Source organism: Salvelinus fontinalis, chromosome 27, assembly GCF_029448725.1.
Source record: "Salvelinus fontinalis isolate EN_2023a chromosome 27, ASM2944872v1, whole genome shotgun sequence".
NCBI lineage: Eukaryota > Metazoa > Chordata > Actinopteri > Salmoniformes > Salmonidae > Salvelinus > Salvelinus fontinalis.
In genome coordinates this window covers 23,408,864-23,422,361 of record NC_074691.1, presented here as the reverse complement: position 1 = coordinate 23,422,361, position 13,498 = coordinate 23,408,864, and the positions used below count along the sequence as shown (strand labels likewise).

The 13,498-nt window shown below is 46.1% G+C and overlaps 1 protein-coding gene across 1 annotated transcript in view; it reads left to right on the top strand.

Moving 5' to 3' along the window:
- The first annotated feature begins 1,793 nt into the window (after positions 1–1,793).
- foxo3b (forkhead box O3b) overlaps positions 1,794–13,498 on the top strand; it is an 87,173-nt gene continuing 75,468 nt past the window's right edge. Inside the window, exon 1 of the mRNA XM_055885322.1 lies at positions 1,794–3,423. Coding sequence (XP_055741297.1) covers positions 2,872–3,423 — 552 coding nt within the window. The 5' untranslated portion in view covers positions 1,794–2,871. The remainder of the gene's footprint in view (positions 3,424–13,498) is intronic.

Here is a 13,498-nt window from a genome sequence, read left to right as displayed (position 1 = left end):
TGAGTGACATCAGAGTTCACAGCAGGTGGGGATAGATTAAAGTGACAGGAGCAATGAAACTACGCACTTCAAACAGCTATCCATGTTCTTGGCCTGAAATGACTCATCTGACAATGCTGTTATGTGATCATTATAAATACACCCCTGAAGGATGACACTGTTTTCAATTCAAGCAGCAAGACTACCTGTCACACCTTTTCTCTCTCTCCCTGCTCTGTCTCTCCTCTCTCTCTTTTACACTGTCCTCTTACACTAGCGTACAGAAGAAGCATTCATTCATCCCCTTCCTGTGTCCCTTTCCTCTCTCTGATGCCTAAAAACATTGTGCCAAGTTAGGTCGGGCCGTTTCAGACTGTTAGGAGCTCCAGGTGATTGGTACAACCTTAGGACCTAGGTGACATCACCCCGCAGTTAACCCTCCACTGCAGCAGCTATTCACAGCCACCAAACTGCTGAATCAGCCATGTCTCTTTATATAGCTGGGACAGGAGGAACAAAGAGGAACTGTGTGTTCTTGTGTTCGTTTTGTATGCATGTGTATCTATTTCCTTTGTTATCATAATAAATGAAATAGTGTGGATGTTTTCCATATGAAATTCAAAGCCATAACTACACAACTAATGCCTTGCAGGATGTGTGCGTGTTTTCTCTGAACTATTATATCGGATTGTTATTATCCAGTCATAATCAATAACAACCGTTCCAAGAATTCATTGATGAATACAGCGCAGTTCGCACAGGTGGAACACGATCATTTCTGTACAGATTACAGAAATCGAGATCGCGTGTCCCTGCAAGGTGGACCGGCAATTTACACAACATCTTCTCTGGAACAAAGACGTACGTAGGCTGGCTACTGCTGATATTTTCGTACAGACAAGGAGGGAGGTGGTGGGGGAGGGAGATCACTCCGAAGCATCACTTTACAGAACGGAGAACCGTATAGGATTTATTCCCTTATCTCTTGATTATAAATGGAATGACGTCATATGTTTGAAGCGGTCGATCTGTCTTGAAGGGGGCGTGTTCTGCGCGCGCTGTCGCGATTGATTGACACCCATGCTCACGGAATAAAGGGACAAGTTATAGACATTTTTAAAGAGACTGTTAAAATAAAATTACTCAACTTGACTGAAAGACTTTCATTGACATATTTGATAGAATGCATGACATGTGCATGTCATGAACGAAGTGTAATACCCAACACGAGGAAAATAAACACACCTGCTGGTATTTGCCTATGTTGTTACACATGTGTATGTCAGTTGTTACATTGTAATAGTGTGATACAGAGGAAGTGGCAATAATAATATATGTCAACAATATGTATAAATGATTGTTCTAATGTAGCCTGTGTCATTAGCTTATGAATTGTAAACATTTCCAGAAGGAGCAATACAATTATTTGGAATTAAATATGAATGTCCTCTGTCCAACTTTGAATATTCTTTGTGTTCTTATCGGTGTAAAATAATATTATGATGATCTGTCTGTCTATTTCTGTATCCGTCAACATGCCGGGACATGTGTCCCTTCCACACACTGCTTGCCTTGACATGCCTTTGCGCCCCAACTGGAGGTTGGTGGCGTCTTGATTGGGGAGAATGGGCTCGTGGTAATGGCTGGAGCGGAATTAGAATTGGTGGAATGGAATCAAATATCAAACATGGTTTCCATGTGTTTGATGCCATTCCATAAGCTCCGTTCCAGACGTTTTTATGAACCGTCCTCCCCTCAGCAGCCTCCACTGCTTCAGTGCGCACATGCTGTAGACTGTTTAGAAGCCGTGTCTCTTTAAAGGGCGATCTCGTATACCGAATCCAGGGGGCTTGCCTTTTTGGTGGGGGTGGCAACGCTACTAGCCTATTGCTGCTGTTGCTGTATAACTTCGAGCTTGTTGAGGGCTGTCTTAAGACGGAATATGCTAAGCAGATAGGTTAGTGTTTATGTGTGCTGCTGGAGAGATAGGCTACTGTAACTGAGAGTGAGGTGGCGTTTCGTTTTCCATCCCAACTGTGATGCGTGGTCAGTAGAGGCGACGTTGAATAGACTGAGATATCATTTTCGGTTATTCCTTTCCTTTTCGTTTTTCTGTCGACACTGACAACAAACGCAGGTTTCCTGTGTGCAGTCCGGTAGTAAAAAGGACTTGGATGCGAAAGGGAGTTTGTTCAAATGGCAGCAATGAGAATTGGAATAGAACTATGCGGGAATTAATCGCTGGTGTTGCAGCCATCTAATTCACCATAGCGCGTTTATCCGTGGCAGCCCTGAACGTAGAGGGGGCTGCACTGTGTCCTGGCCACAGCTTCACTTTCACTGTGGCAATAGGTGTATTCAGTTATTTTGAATCAGTGCGGGATTTGATCTTGAACGTGCAAGGAAGGAACGCGTAACCGCTCATTGATGAACGAACTAGTAGTACACCGTTTATAATTTACTCGTGAACCGAACTGTACACACTATACTGTTATTATTACCATTGCTCCAGTCGAGGAGAAATACCATGAATATGCAGCAACCCGTTCAGAACTGTTGCGATTGTCAAATGTGAAGTAGCCGTGGCTTGCTTTTTGAGCTAAGGAGAATAGCCATAGTTTACCAGTTATGGTGTTAATACATTTATAATAGTCCACGACATTCTACGTTTTAAATCCACCCTGAACAGCACATTGGTGCTCTTTTTGTAATACCGAGGATTTAATTGAGCAATTCGCGCGGAGTTTGCAGTGACCCTTGGGGACTGCTGGTCTGGAATAGCAACAAAGGACGGGGGCGTGCATTCATGGAATGCAACTTTGACAGCTCTCCACTACTTATCTACTGACTTTATCAGCGGGCAACGGGGACGAGCTAGTAATTGAAGGAGAGATGGCCGAGATCCCAACTCCCAGCCCTCTCCATGAGTTGGACGTGGCCATAGACCCAGACTTCGAGCCACAAAAACGGCCAAGATCGTGCACCTGGCCGTTGCCCCGACCCGAGTCCAATGCGGGGAAACCAGAAAGCAACGACACTGACATTATACCCGAGGAAGAGGATGACGAAGAGGAACAGCATGCCACGTCCATGGCCATCAACGTCAATGGCACCAACGTGGGAGCAGACCACCAGAACAGCAACAGCCCTACGGCCGAAGGACTGCTGTCCGGACAGGAGAACGGAGGCTCCCCGCTCTCCTCCCACTCCCCCACGACCACTTCGGGCGCACTCGACACCAGCGGCCCGGGTCCGCAGACTCCACGGAAGTCTTCGTCGCGCAGGAACGCGTGGGGGAATCTATCATATGCTGACCTGATAACCAAAGCCATAGAGAGCACGCCGGACAAGAGATTGACTCTGTCTCAGATTTATGACTGGATGGTGAGATGTGTGCCGTACTTCAAAGACAAAGGCGACAGTAACAGTTCGGCTGGGTGGAAGGTAAGCGACAAACGCTCTCATCCTCTCCTCTCCTCCACACTCATTCATTCCCCCCACCTCCCATCCACTGTCATCAAAACAACAACAATAACAAGAAACACATGGGTCTTGAGAATTTGTACTTTTGGATGTTCTCTTTGTTTCTAAACACACACACACATACACACATTCTCTCCCGCTTTTGGAATTAGGCGTCACTCAACTTCGAGTGTAGCCTATCTATACTGTCACATGGAGGGGGCCTAGTCTGTAACCTATTTAGAATGACTATGCCAAAATATTGATACAATGACATGAATCATAGAATGTACAATGTACAATGAATCTACAATGAATCCCAACTTCAGAGTAAAGAACAAACATTGCTGGTCCAGAACTGGTTCAACTGTCAGATCAGAATTAACTATTTATGCCTCTATTGCCTGAACAAGTGAATGTAGGCCTATCAGGGCAGGCCCTGTGTAAAGTTATATATTTGTTATGTAGGCCTAAAGCTCAGGAATTAGCATATCTCTTGGGTCAGATAGGATACTGGACTGCCAATGTTGTTCATAATGCAGTTGGGGAATTACATAAGGACTTGGGATGCCGCCAGGTCGGGTGAACAGCCGGGAGTAAGACTACCTTCAAAGGGAATGTAACCCTAACCCTAACCAGGAACCAGGCATAGGACATATGGGCCCCGGGCCTGGGGAGAGAATGAGGGGGTGTGTGGGGCTAAAGAGCATAGGTCACGGATCGGATCTCACTTCGTCAGGGCCCCGGCCCCGCGGACTTGTCTCGTTGGCCGAAAAGGCCATCAGTTATCAGGCGGGGATGAGTTATCTGTGCTCCTGTGGCGGTTGGGTGGGCTGCTGGAACATGCGCTGTATGGGAGGGACCAGACAGGCTGTGTTCATTTGCCACCCTGCGGGGCTGATGCCCAAGGAATTTGGGGCATGGACGGTCAGGCGGGTGGGGTGCTCATGTTTCAGTGCCTGATAAAAAAATATGGAACAGGCAGGACGCCGGAACATAGATGTTGTTACCACATCCCCATGGCTATGCCTTTTATAGTTCTGTCATTACACGTTTTGATCACAGACTCCAGCTGTTGCTGCTTTTGAAATGTTTTGATGTGTCGATTAGCCTTTAAGGGGGATCTGTGTTAATCTGACCTGTTCATTTTAGAATAGCCTATAGTAGCCCACAGAAAGCACAGCCAATGACAGCCACAATTTATGACAGAGAGCTCTTGGCCTGCTATAACCAGCGCTCGCTAAGCACCACAAAGTCCCACAGGCGCGTTCCCGAGTTCTTAGGAGCAGGCAAGTTATATCAGGCCAATGCATTAAGACAACCAACGCCACCAGCTTTAAGGTATCAACATGGCATGGCTACTGACAACCAATGAAACTAGAGAAGAGCTTTAGTGGCAGGTGTTCACAAGGCCCTATAGCAACCATGGTGTTCTCACAGACCTGCTTTCAGTTTGTGATTTCACTCTCAGACGCTCTTGGGTTTCAGGACAGGGTGGTTAGTTTGTCAGCTTAGGTTTCATACATGTGTGGTGGGAAAGCTGGCTTTGTTGAGTAGATTTGCTCAGCAAATCCTAGTAATCCCTGTGGGTTCCTCTGCTCTCACTGACTGACCTCACCCAGGACGCTCTGGGTCACGTCTTATGACCTGCTCTTGACACATGCCTATGCCTAGCACCACAAAACATAGCTGCATTATATAGATAACCAATCAATCACAATCATAATAAATCTTCAGTTTAGCGCAATCAAGAGTGAATGAAATGTGTGCATTCAAGAGTGCTGTTGAAATGTGTGCTAAGAGTAGCTGTGGTATGAGAGAGAGAGAGAGAGACCAAAATAGGACCTCTAGTGCAGTTAAGTTTGTGTGTGTGTACGCCTTTCTCTGTGTGTGCGTATTCCTTTGTGTGTGTGGTTAAGTTGTCTGTGTGTACCTCTGTGCGTGTTAGCACCTCAGTGTGTGGTTAAGGAGTGTGTGTTCCTGGCGCTGCTCCAGTGAACTTTGGGCCTCTGTGTTACTTAAGCCTGATGCTACAGGCAGCTCAGCTCAGAGTCCAGCCCCCCTTAACAGCTGCAGAGCAGAGCCCAAGTCTCAGGCTCAGTTATGTCACTGACGATGCAGGGATATTAATAAACACACACACACACACACACACACACACACACACACACACACACACACACACACACACACACACACACACACACACACACACACACACACACACACACACACACACACACACACTGTTGTTTAATAAGTACATGAATGAAGACTCACATATACACATAAATGTACATAAGGAAATCCTCCCAATCTTCCTGTTGTTACATGGGTACTGTGTAGTACATTCCAGAACACACAGACAGGCACAGACACATCTGTTCATTATCTTTAACACACCTCACGCACACTCACCCAGTCTCCCCTTTCAAGGATTAGTTTGTGTGTGTAGAGAATAATTATTTTATGGGAAATGAAACTATAATTAATTCTTTCATTTGTTCAAAGTCATTTATTACTGTGTTATTACAGTATATTAGACTGTTATTACACTATATTAGACTATTATTACAGTATATTAGACTTCCCCAGGCGCCAGGTAGCAATTGTCTGCCTTTTGTCTCTGTTTAGCAATGTTCTAGATTTGTCCCTGTGTTCCACCAGCACCTCCAACACTCCCCTCCCTTGTCTGCCCAGCCCACCTCCAACCCCCATTTGGTCCGAGGGCGTATATGAAACGGTCACTTTATAAACCAGCAGAGATACATGGTGATGATCATTTTAATGGGCTTCCCCTCCCTCTGCATGCTGAATGTGTTGATTCACCAGTCCGACAATGATTAGGGGTCTTATCAAGACGGAGGAGGAGGAGGACACTGGGGGGAGAGCGGGATAGAGGGAGGGAGAGCGGGATAGAGGGAGGGAGAGAAAGAAAGAAGTGGGCGAACAAATCCATCAAATCAAATTTTATTTGTTACATGCTCCGTAAACAACGGGTGTAGAATAACAGTGAAACGCTTACTATGGGACCTTCCCAACAATGCAGAGAGAAAAATAAGATAAATAGTAGAAAAATAATAATGCAAGGAATAAATACACAAAGAATAACGGTAACTTGGCTATATACACGGGGTAACAGTACTGAGTCGATGTGCAGGGTAGATATCCACACTGGACTTTAAAAACTGGAAACCACATATCCTGAGGCTGCATTTATTGTAACTGGGGATTTTCACAAAGCAAATTTGAGGAAAACGCTACTGAAGTTCTATCGACAAATTGACTGTAGTACTCGCGCTGGGAAAACACTGGACCACTGCTATTCTCTCTTCCGGGATGCCTACAAGGCCCTCCCCCGCCCTCCCTTTTGCAAATCAGATCACAACTCCATTTTGCTCCTCCCTTCCTATAGGCAGAAACTCAAACAGGAAGTACCCGTGCTATGGTCTGTTCAATGCTGGTCTGACCAATCGGAATCCGTGCTTCAAGATTGTTTTGATCACGGCGGACTGGGATATGTTCCGGGTAGCCTTGGAGAATAACATTGATGTATACACGGACACGGTGACTGAGTTCATCAGGAAGTGTATAGGGGATGTTGTTCCCACCGTGACCATTAAAACCTACCCAAACAAGAAATAATGGATAGATGGCAGCATTCACACTAAACTGAAAGCATGAACCACCGCATTTAACCATGGCAAGGTGACTGGGAATATGGTTGAATGCAAACAGTGTAGTTATTCCCTCTGTAAGGCGATTAAACAGGCAAAATGTCAGTACAGAGACAAAGTGGAGTTGCAATTCAACGACTCAGACACAAGACATATGTGGCAGGGTCTACAGACAATCACGAATTACAAAGGGAAACCAGCCACTGAACTAAATGACTATCGCCCCGTAGCACTCACCTCTGTCATGATGAAGTGCTTTGAGAGGCTAGTTAAGGGTCATATCACCTCTAACTTACCTGGCACCCTAGAACCACTTCAATTTGCTTACCGCCCCAATAGATCCACAGACAATGTAATCGCCATTGCACTGCACACTGCCCTGTCCCATCTGGACAAGAGGAATACCTACGTATGTCAGAATGCTGTTCATTGACTATAGCTCAGCCTTCAACACCATAGTACCCTCCAAGCTCATCATCAAACTCGGGGCCCTGGGTCTGACTGGGTCCTGGACTTCCTGACAGGCCGTCCCCAGGTGGTGAACGTAGGAAACCACACCTCCACTTTACTGATCCTCAATTCACCCATGACTGTGTGGCCATGCACGCCTCCAACTCAATCATCAAGTTTGCAGACGACACAACAGAAGTAGGCCTGATTACCAACAATGACGAGACAGCCTACGGGGAGGAGGTGAGGGCCCTGGTGGAGTGGTGCCAGGAAAATAACCTCTCCCTCAACATCAACAAAACGAAAGAGCTGATCGTGGACTTCAGGAAAAGGCAGAGGGAGCACGCATCTATCCACATTGACAGGACACCAGTGGAGAAGGTGGAAAGCTACAAGTTCCTCAGTGTACACATCACTGACGATCTGAAATGGTCCACCCACATAGACAGTGGGGTGAAGAAGGTGCAACAGCGCCTCTTCAACCTCAGGAGGCTGAGGAAATTTGGCTTGGCCCCTAAGACCCTCACAAACTTTTACAGATGCACAATTGACAGCATCCTGTCGGGCTGTATCACCGCCTGGTACGGCAACTGCACCGCTCGCAACCGCAGGGCTCTCCAGAGGGTGGTGCGGTCTGCACAACGCATCACCGGGGGCAGACTACCTGCCCTCCAGCACCCGATGTCACAGGAAGGCCAAAACGATAATCAAGGACATCAACCACCCGAGCCACCGCCTGTTCACCCCTCTATCATCCAGAAGGTGATGTAAGTACAGGTGCATCAAAGCCGGGGCCGAGAGACTGGAAAACAGTTTTTATCTCAAGGTCATCAAACTGTTAAATAGCCATCACTAGCCGGCAACCACCCGGTTATTCATCCCTGCACCTTAGAGGCTGCTGCCCTGTATACATAGACATGGAATCACTGGCCAGTAACACTAGTCACTTTAATAATGTTTACATACTGCTTTACTCATCTCATATGTATATACTGTATTCTATTCTACTGTATTTTAGTCAATGCCACTCTGACATTGCTCGTCCTAATATTTATATATTTCTTAATTCCATAATTTTACTTTTAGATTTGTGTGTATTGTTGTGAATTGTTAGATACTACTGCACTGTTGGAGCTAGGAACACAAGCATTTCACTACACCCGCAATAACATCTGCTAAATATGTGTATGTGACCAATAAAATGTGATTTGATTTGACTGTATAGGTAGGGTTAAAGTAACTAGGCAACAGGACAGATATAAACAGTAGCATCAGCATATGTGATGAGTCAAAAGAGTTAGTGCAAAAGGGTCAAATATTTAGAAGTCTTTGGCTTGGGGGTCGAAGCTGTTCAGGGCCCTGTTGGTTTCCAGACTGGATTAGGCCGTTATTGGATATCTCTCCGTGAAGACAGGTTTGGAAGTTTGTTATTGTGCTGAGAACACCGCTCTGCTGTCAGTGTGTGTGTATGCACAACAGACTGATGTATTTCAGTCTGGAGTCATAGAGAAAGCCATTAACAATACCTGCATATTCTATAGAAAGGCATTGAAATGCAATGACACTGTGGTGATTTAGCAGTGTAACAGGTTGATACCACATTGCCATGGCTTCTGTAAGACCAGCAGCATAGAACCACCAATGAAATGGAGTCTAGTATAAGTGAAAGGAGATTGTAAGTGTAACCAGCCACTAATTTGAAACACTGAGAGTTTGATTGCTAGTGAGAAACCTAGATGTGGTGTCTGTCTGTGTGTGTCTGTGTGTGTGTGTGTGTGTGTGTGTGTGTGTGTGTGTGTGTGTGTGTGTGTGTGTGTGTGTGTGTGTGTGTGTGTGTGTGTGTGTGTGTGTGTGTGTGTGTGTGTGTGTCTGTGTGCTTGGGAGCATGCGTTACTACCCTGACTGTGGGAGCACGATCCAGGAGACTCCTTAAAGACTTGGCACCGTGCCAATCCGGAGGAATCAACGTGAACGCAGTTAAAAGGGGGGGAAGGGGGAGTCAATGAACAAGCTTTGCTCCAAATTGGTGTATTACAGCTGCCCTTTGGCAATGACTCCCAATAGAGGAGACTGTGGGTGTTTTGGGGGCGAGGGGGGGTTGGGGCGCTAGGTTGTGGGAAGCCATTGCTCCAGGGCTTCTTTCTCCTTCTCCTCCTCTGAATAGTGTCACACTCTCTGAACAGTGAACCTGCAGCTATATCACAGTCCCACTGGGTTCACTTTCTATTTCACATTCCAATCAATGGAGCCCTTTAATTGGCTTCCCCAAGGACAAGCTGCATGTTGTCCTTTTGACAGTTTACATCCATGTTAATGACTGTTGTGTCTGAAGCAGAGTAGGACCATACCTTCACTGTGTTGTTGTGATGGTGTATGGCTGAAGAGTGGCGGGGACAATGACGTCACTGATGATGAGGTCATATTGACAGGTAAAGTAGGGGGAGGGCTTGACAATTACAGAGCTGACCGTTTGATGCCCCTCTCTCTTCTCTCTCCCCCTCCCTCTCCCCCTCCCTCTCCCTCTCTCTCTTTCTTCTCTCTCTCTCTCTCTCTCTCTCTCTCTCTCTCTCTCTCTCTCTCTCTCTCTCTCTCTCTCTCTCTCTTTCTTCTCTCTCTCTCTCTCTCTCTCTCTCTCTCTCTCTCTCTCTCTCTCTCTCTCTCTCTCTCTCTCTCTCTCTCTCTCTCTGTCTCTCTCTCTCTCTCTCTCTTTCTTCTCTCTCTCTCTCTCTCTCTCTCTCTCTCTCTCTCTCTCTCTCTCTCTCTCTCTCTCTCTCTCTCGCTCTCTCTCTTTCCTAGTTATAGCTGGTTATAAAGACCCTCAAATTACTACCTTCCCCTCTGAGCCTGCCACTGTGTGTGTGTGTGTGTGTGTGTGTGTGTGTGTGTGTGTGTGTGTGTGTGTGTGTGTGTGTGTGTGTGTGTGTGTGTGTGTGTGTGTGTGTGTGTGTGTTTGTGTGCGTGTGTGTGTGTGTACACTACTGGTCAAAAGTTTTAGAACACCTTCTCATTCAAGTTTTTTTTTTTTGTAAACTATTTTCTACATTGTAGTAGTAACCAAAAAAAGTGTTAAACAAATAAAAATAAAAATAGAAATGTCCTCTTACTGTCAACTGCATTTATTTTCAGCAAACTTAAAATGTAATATTTGTATGAACATAAACAAGATTCAACAACTGAGACATAAACTGAACAAGTTCCACAGACATGTGACTAACATAAATGGAATAATGTGTCCCTAAACAAAGGGGGGTCAAAATCAAAAGTAACAGTCAGTATCTGGTGTGGCCATCAGCTGCATTAAGTACTGCAGTGCATCTCCTCCTCATGGACTGCACCAGATTTGTCAGTTCTTGCTGTGAGATGTTACCCCACTCTTCCACCAAGGCACCTGCAAGTTCCAGGACATATATGGGGGGAATGACCCTAGCCCTCACCATCCGATCCAACAGGTTCCAGACGTGCTCAATGGGATTGAGATCCAGGCTCTTGGCTGGCCATGGCAGAACACTGACATTCCTGTCTTGCAGGAAATCACGCACAGAACGAGCAGTATGGCTGGTGGCATTGTCATGCTGGAGGGTCATGTCAGGATGAGCCTGCAGGAAGAGTACCACATGAGGGAGGAGGATGTCTTCCCTGTAACGCACAGCGTTGAGATTGCCTTTTTTTGCTGAGTTTATATTTTATATTTGAGATTCTTTAAAGTAGCTCCCCTTTGCCTTGATGGCAGCTTTGCACACTCTTGGTATTCTCTCAACCAGCTTCATGAGGTAGTCACCTGGAATGCATTTCAATTAACAGGTGTGCCTTCTTCAAAGTTAATTTGTGGAATTTTTTCCCTTAATGCTTTTGAGCCAATCAGTTGTGTTGTGACAAGGTAGGGGTGGTATACAGAAGATAGCCCTATTTGGTAAAAGACCAATTCCATATTATGGCAAGAACAGTTCAAATAAGCAAAGAGAAATTACAGTCCATCATTACTTTAAGACATGAAGGTCAGTCAATACGGAACATTTCAAGAACTTTGAAAGTTTCTTGAAGTGCAGTCGCAAAATCCATCAAGTGCTATGATGAAACTGGCTCTCTTGAGGACCACCACAGGAAAGGAAGACCCAGAGTTACCTCTGCTGCAGAGGAAAAGTTCATTAGAGTTACCAGCCTCAGAAATTGCAGCCCAAATAAATGCTTCACAGACACATCAACAGACACATCTCAACATCAACTGTTCAGAGGAGACTGTGTAAATCAAGCCTTCATACTTGAGTTGCAGCAAAGAAACCACTACTAAAGGACACCAATAAGGAGAAGAGACTTGCTTGGGCCAAGAAACAAGAGCAATGGACATTAGACCAGTGGAGATTTGTCCTTTGGTCTGGAGTCCAAATTGGAGAATTTTGGTTCCAACCGCGTGGGTGAACGGATGATCTCTGCATGTGTATTTCCCACCGTAAAGCATGGAGGAGGAGCTGTTTTGGTGTGGGGGCGCTTTGCTGGTGACACTGTATGTGATGGAGTGCTGCATCAGATGACCTGGCTTCCACAATCCCCTGACCTCAGCCCAATTGAGTTGGTTTGGGATGAGTCGGACCGCAGAGTGAAGGAAAAGCAGCCAACAAGTTCTCAGCATATGTGGGAACTCATTCAAGACTGTTGGAAAAGCATTCCAGGTGAAGCTGGGTGAGAGAATGCTAAGAGTGTACAAAGCTATCATCAAGGCAAAGGGTGCCTATTTGAAGAATCTCCAATATTAAATATATTTAGATTTGTTTAACACTTTTTTGGTAACTACATGATTCCATATGTGTTATTTCATAGTTTTGATGTCCTCACTATTATTCTAGAATGTAGAAAATAGTACAAATAAAGAAAAAAACGTTTAATGAGTAGGTATTCCCCAAAAAAATTGGTAGTGTATGTGTGTGTGTTTGCATGCATGCTCTCTCCTCAGTCCTATATCTAGCGTCTGTGCACTGTGAGTCAGTATCTGTGGCGCCATGGTGATGGTCTGAATAATGTGTCATTTACTAAGCCCCCTCCCCTTCCCCCTGGTCTGGGGTGATGGAACACTCCGCCGTGTGATGTTCACATGTCACGCGACGCTGAGGTCACCTCTGCTCCACTCCACTCCTTGCCTGGTACACACCTGTGTGTGTGTGTGTGTGTGTGTGTGTGTGTGTGTGTGTGTGTGTGTGTGTGTGTGTGTGTGTGTGTGTGTGTGTGTGTGTGTGTGTGTGTGTGTGTGTGTGTGTGTGTGTGTGTGTGTAACCATGGCAACAGAAGGGTTGCAGAGCGGGTGATTGCGCGGGATGACGCGTAGCGTGGGTGATGACTGATTACAGAGTGACCCTCTGAACGTAGCAGCTACCATCCCTCTATTATACACACATACACTGATATACATACACACACACTTACTTTACACACATACACGCATTCCTACCTAACTGCAGGCTTCTCAGTTTCTCCGATAACCATATTGCTCCAAAGGGCCTCATTCGGATAACTCCCTCCTCCTCCTCTGTAACACTCTGTAATACTCCACGGTCCTCCCCCTCTGTAACACTCCATGGTCCTCCTCCTCTGTAATCTACTCCACGGTCCTCCTCCTCTGTAACACTCCATGGTCCTCCTCCTCTGTAATCTACTCCACGGTCCTCCCCCTCTGTAACACTCCATGGTCCTCCTCCTCTGTAATCTACTCCACGGTCCTCCTCCTCTGTAACACTCCATGGTCCTCCTCCTCTGTAATCTACTCCACGGTCCTCCTCCTCTGTAACACTCCATGGTCCTCCTCCTCTGTAATCTACTCCACGGTCCTCCCCCTCTGTAACACTCCATGGTCCTCCTCCTCTGTAATCTACTCCACGGTCCTCCTCCTCTGTAACACTCCATGGTCCTCCTCCTCTGTAATCTACTCCACGGTCCTCCCC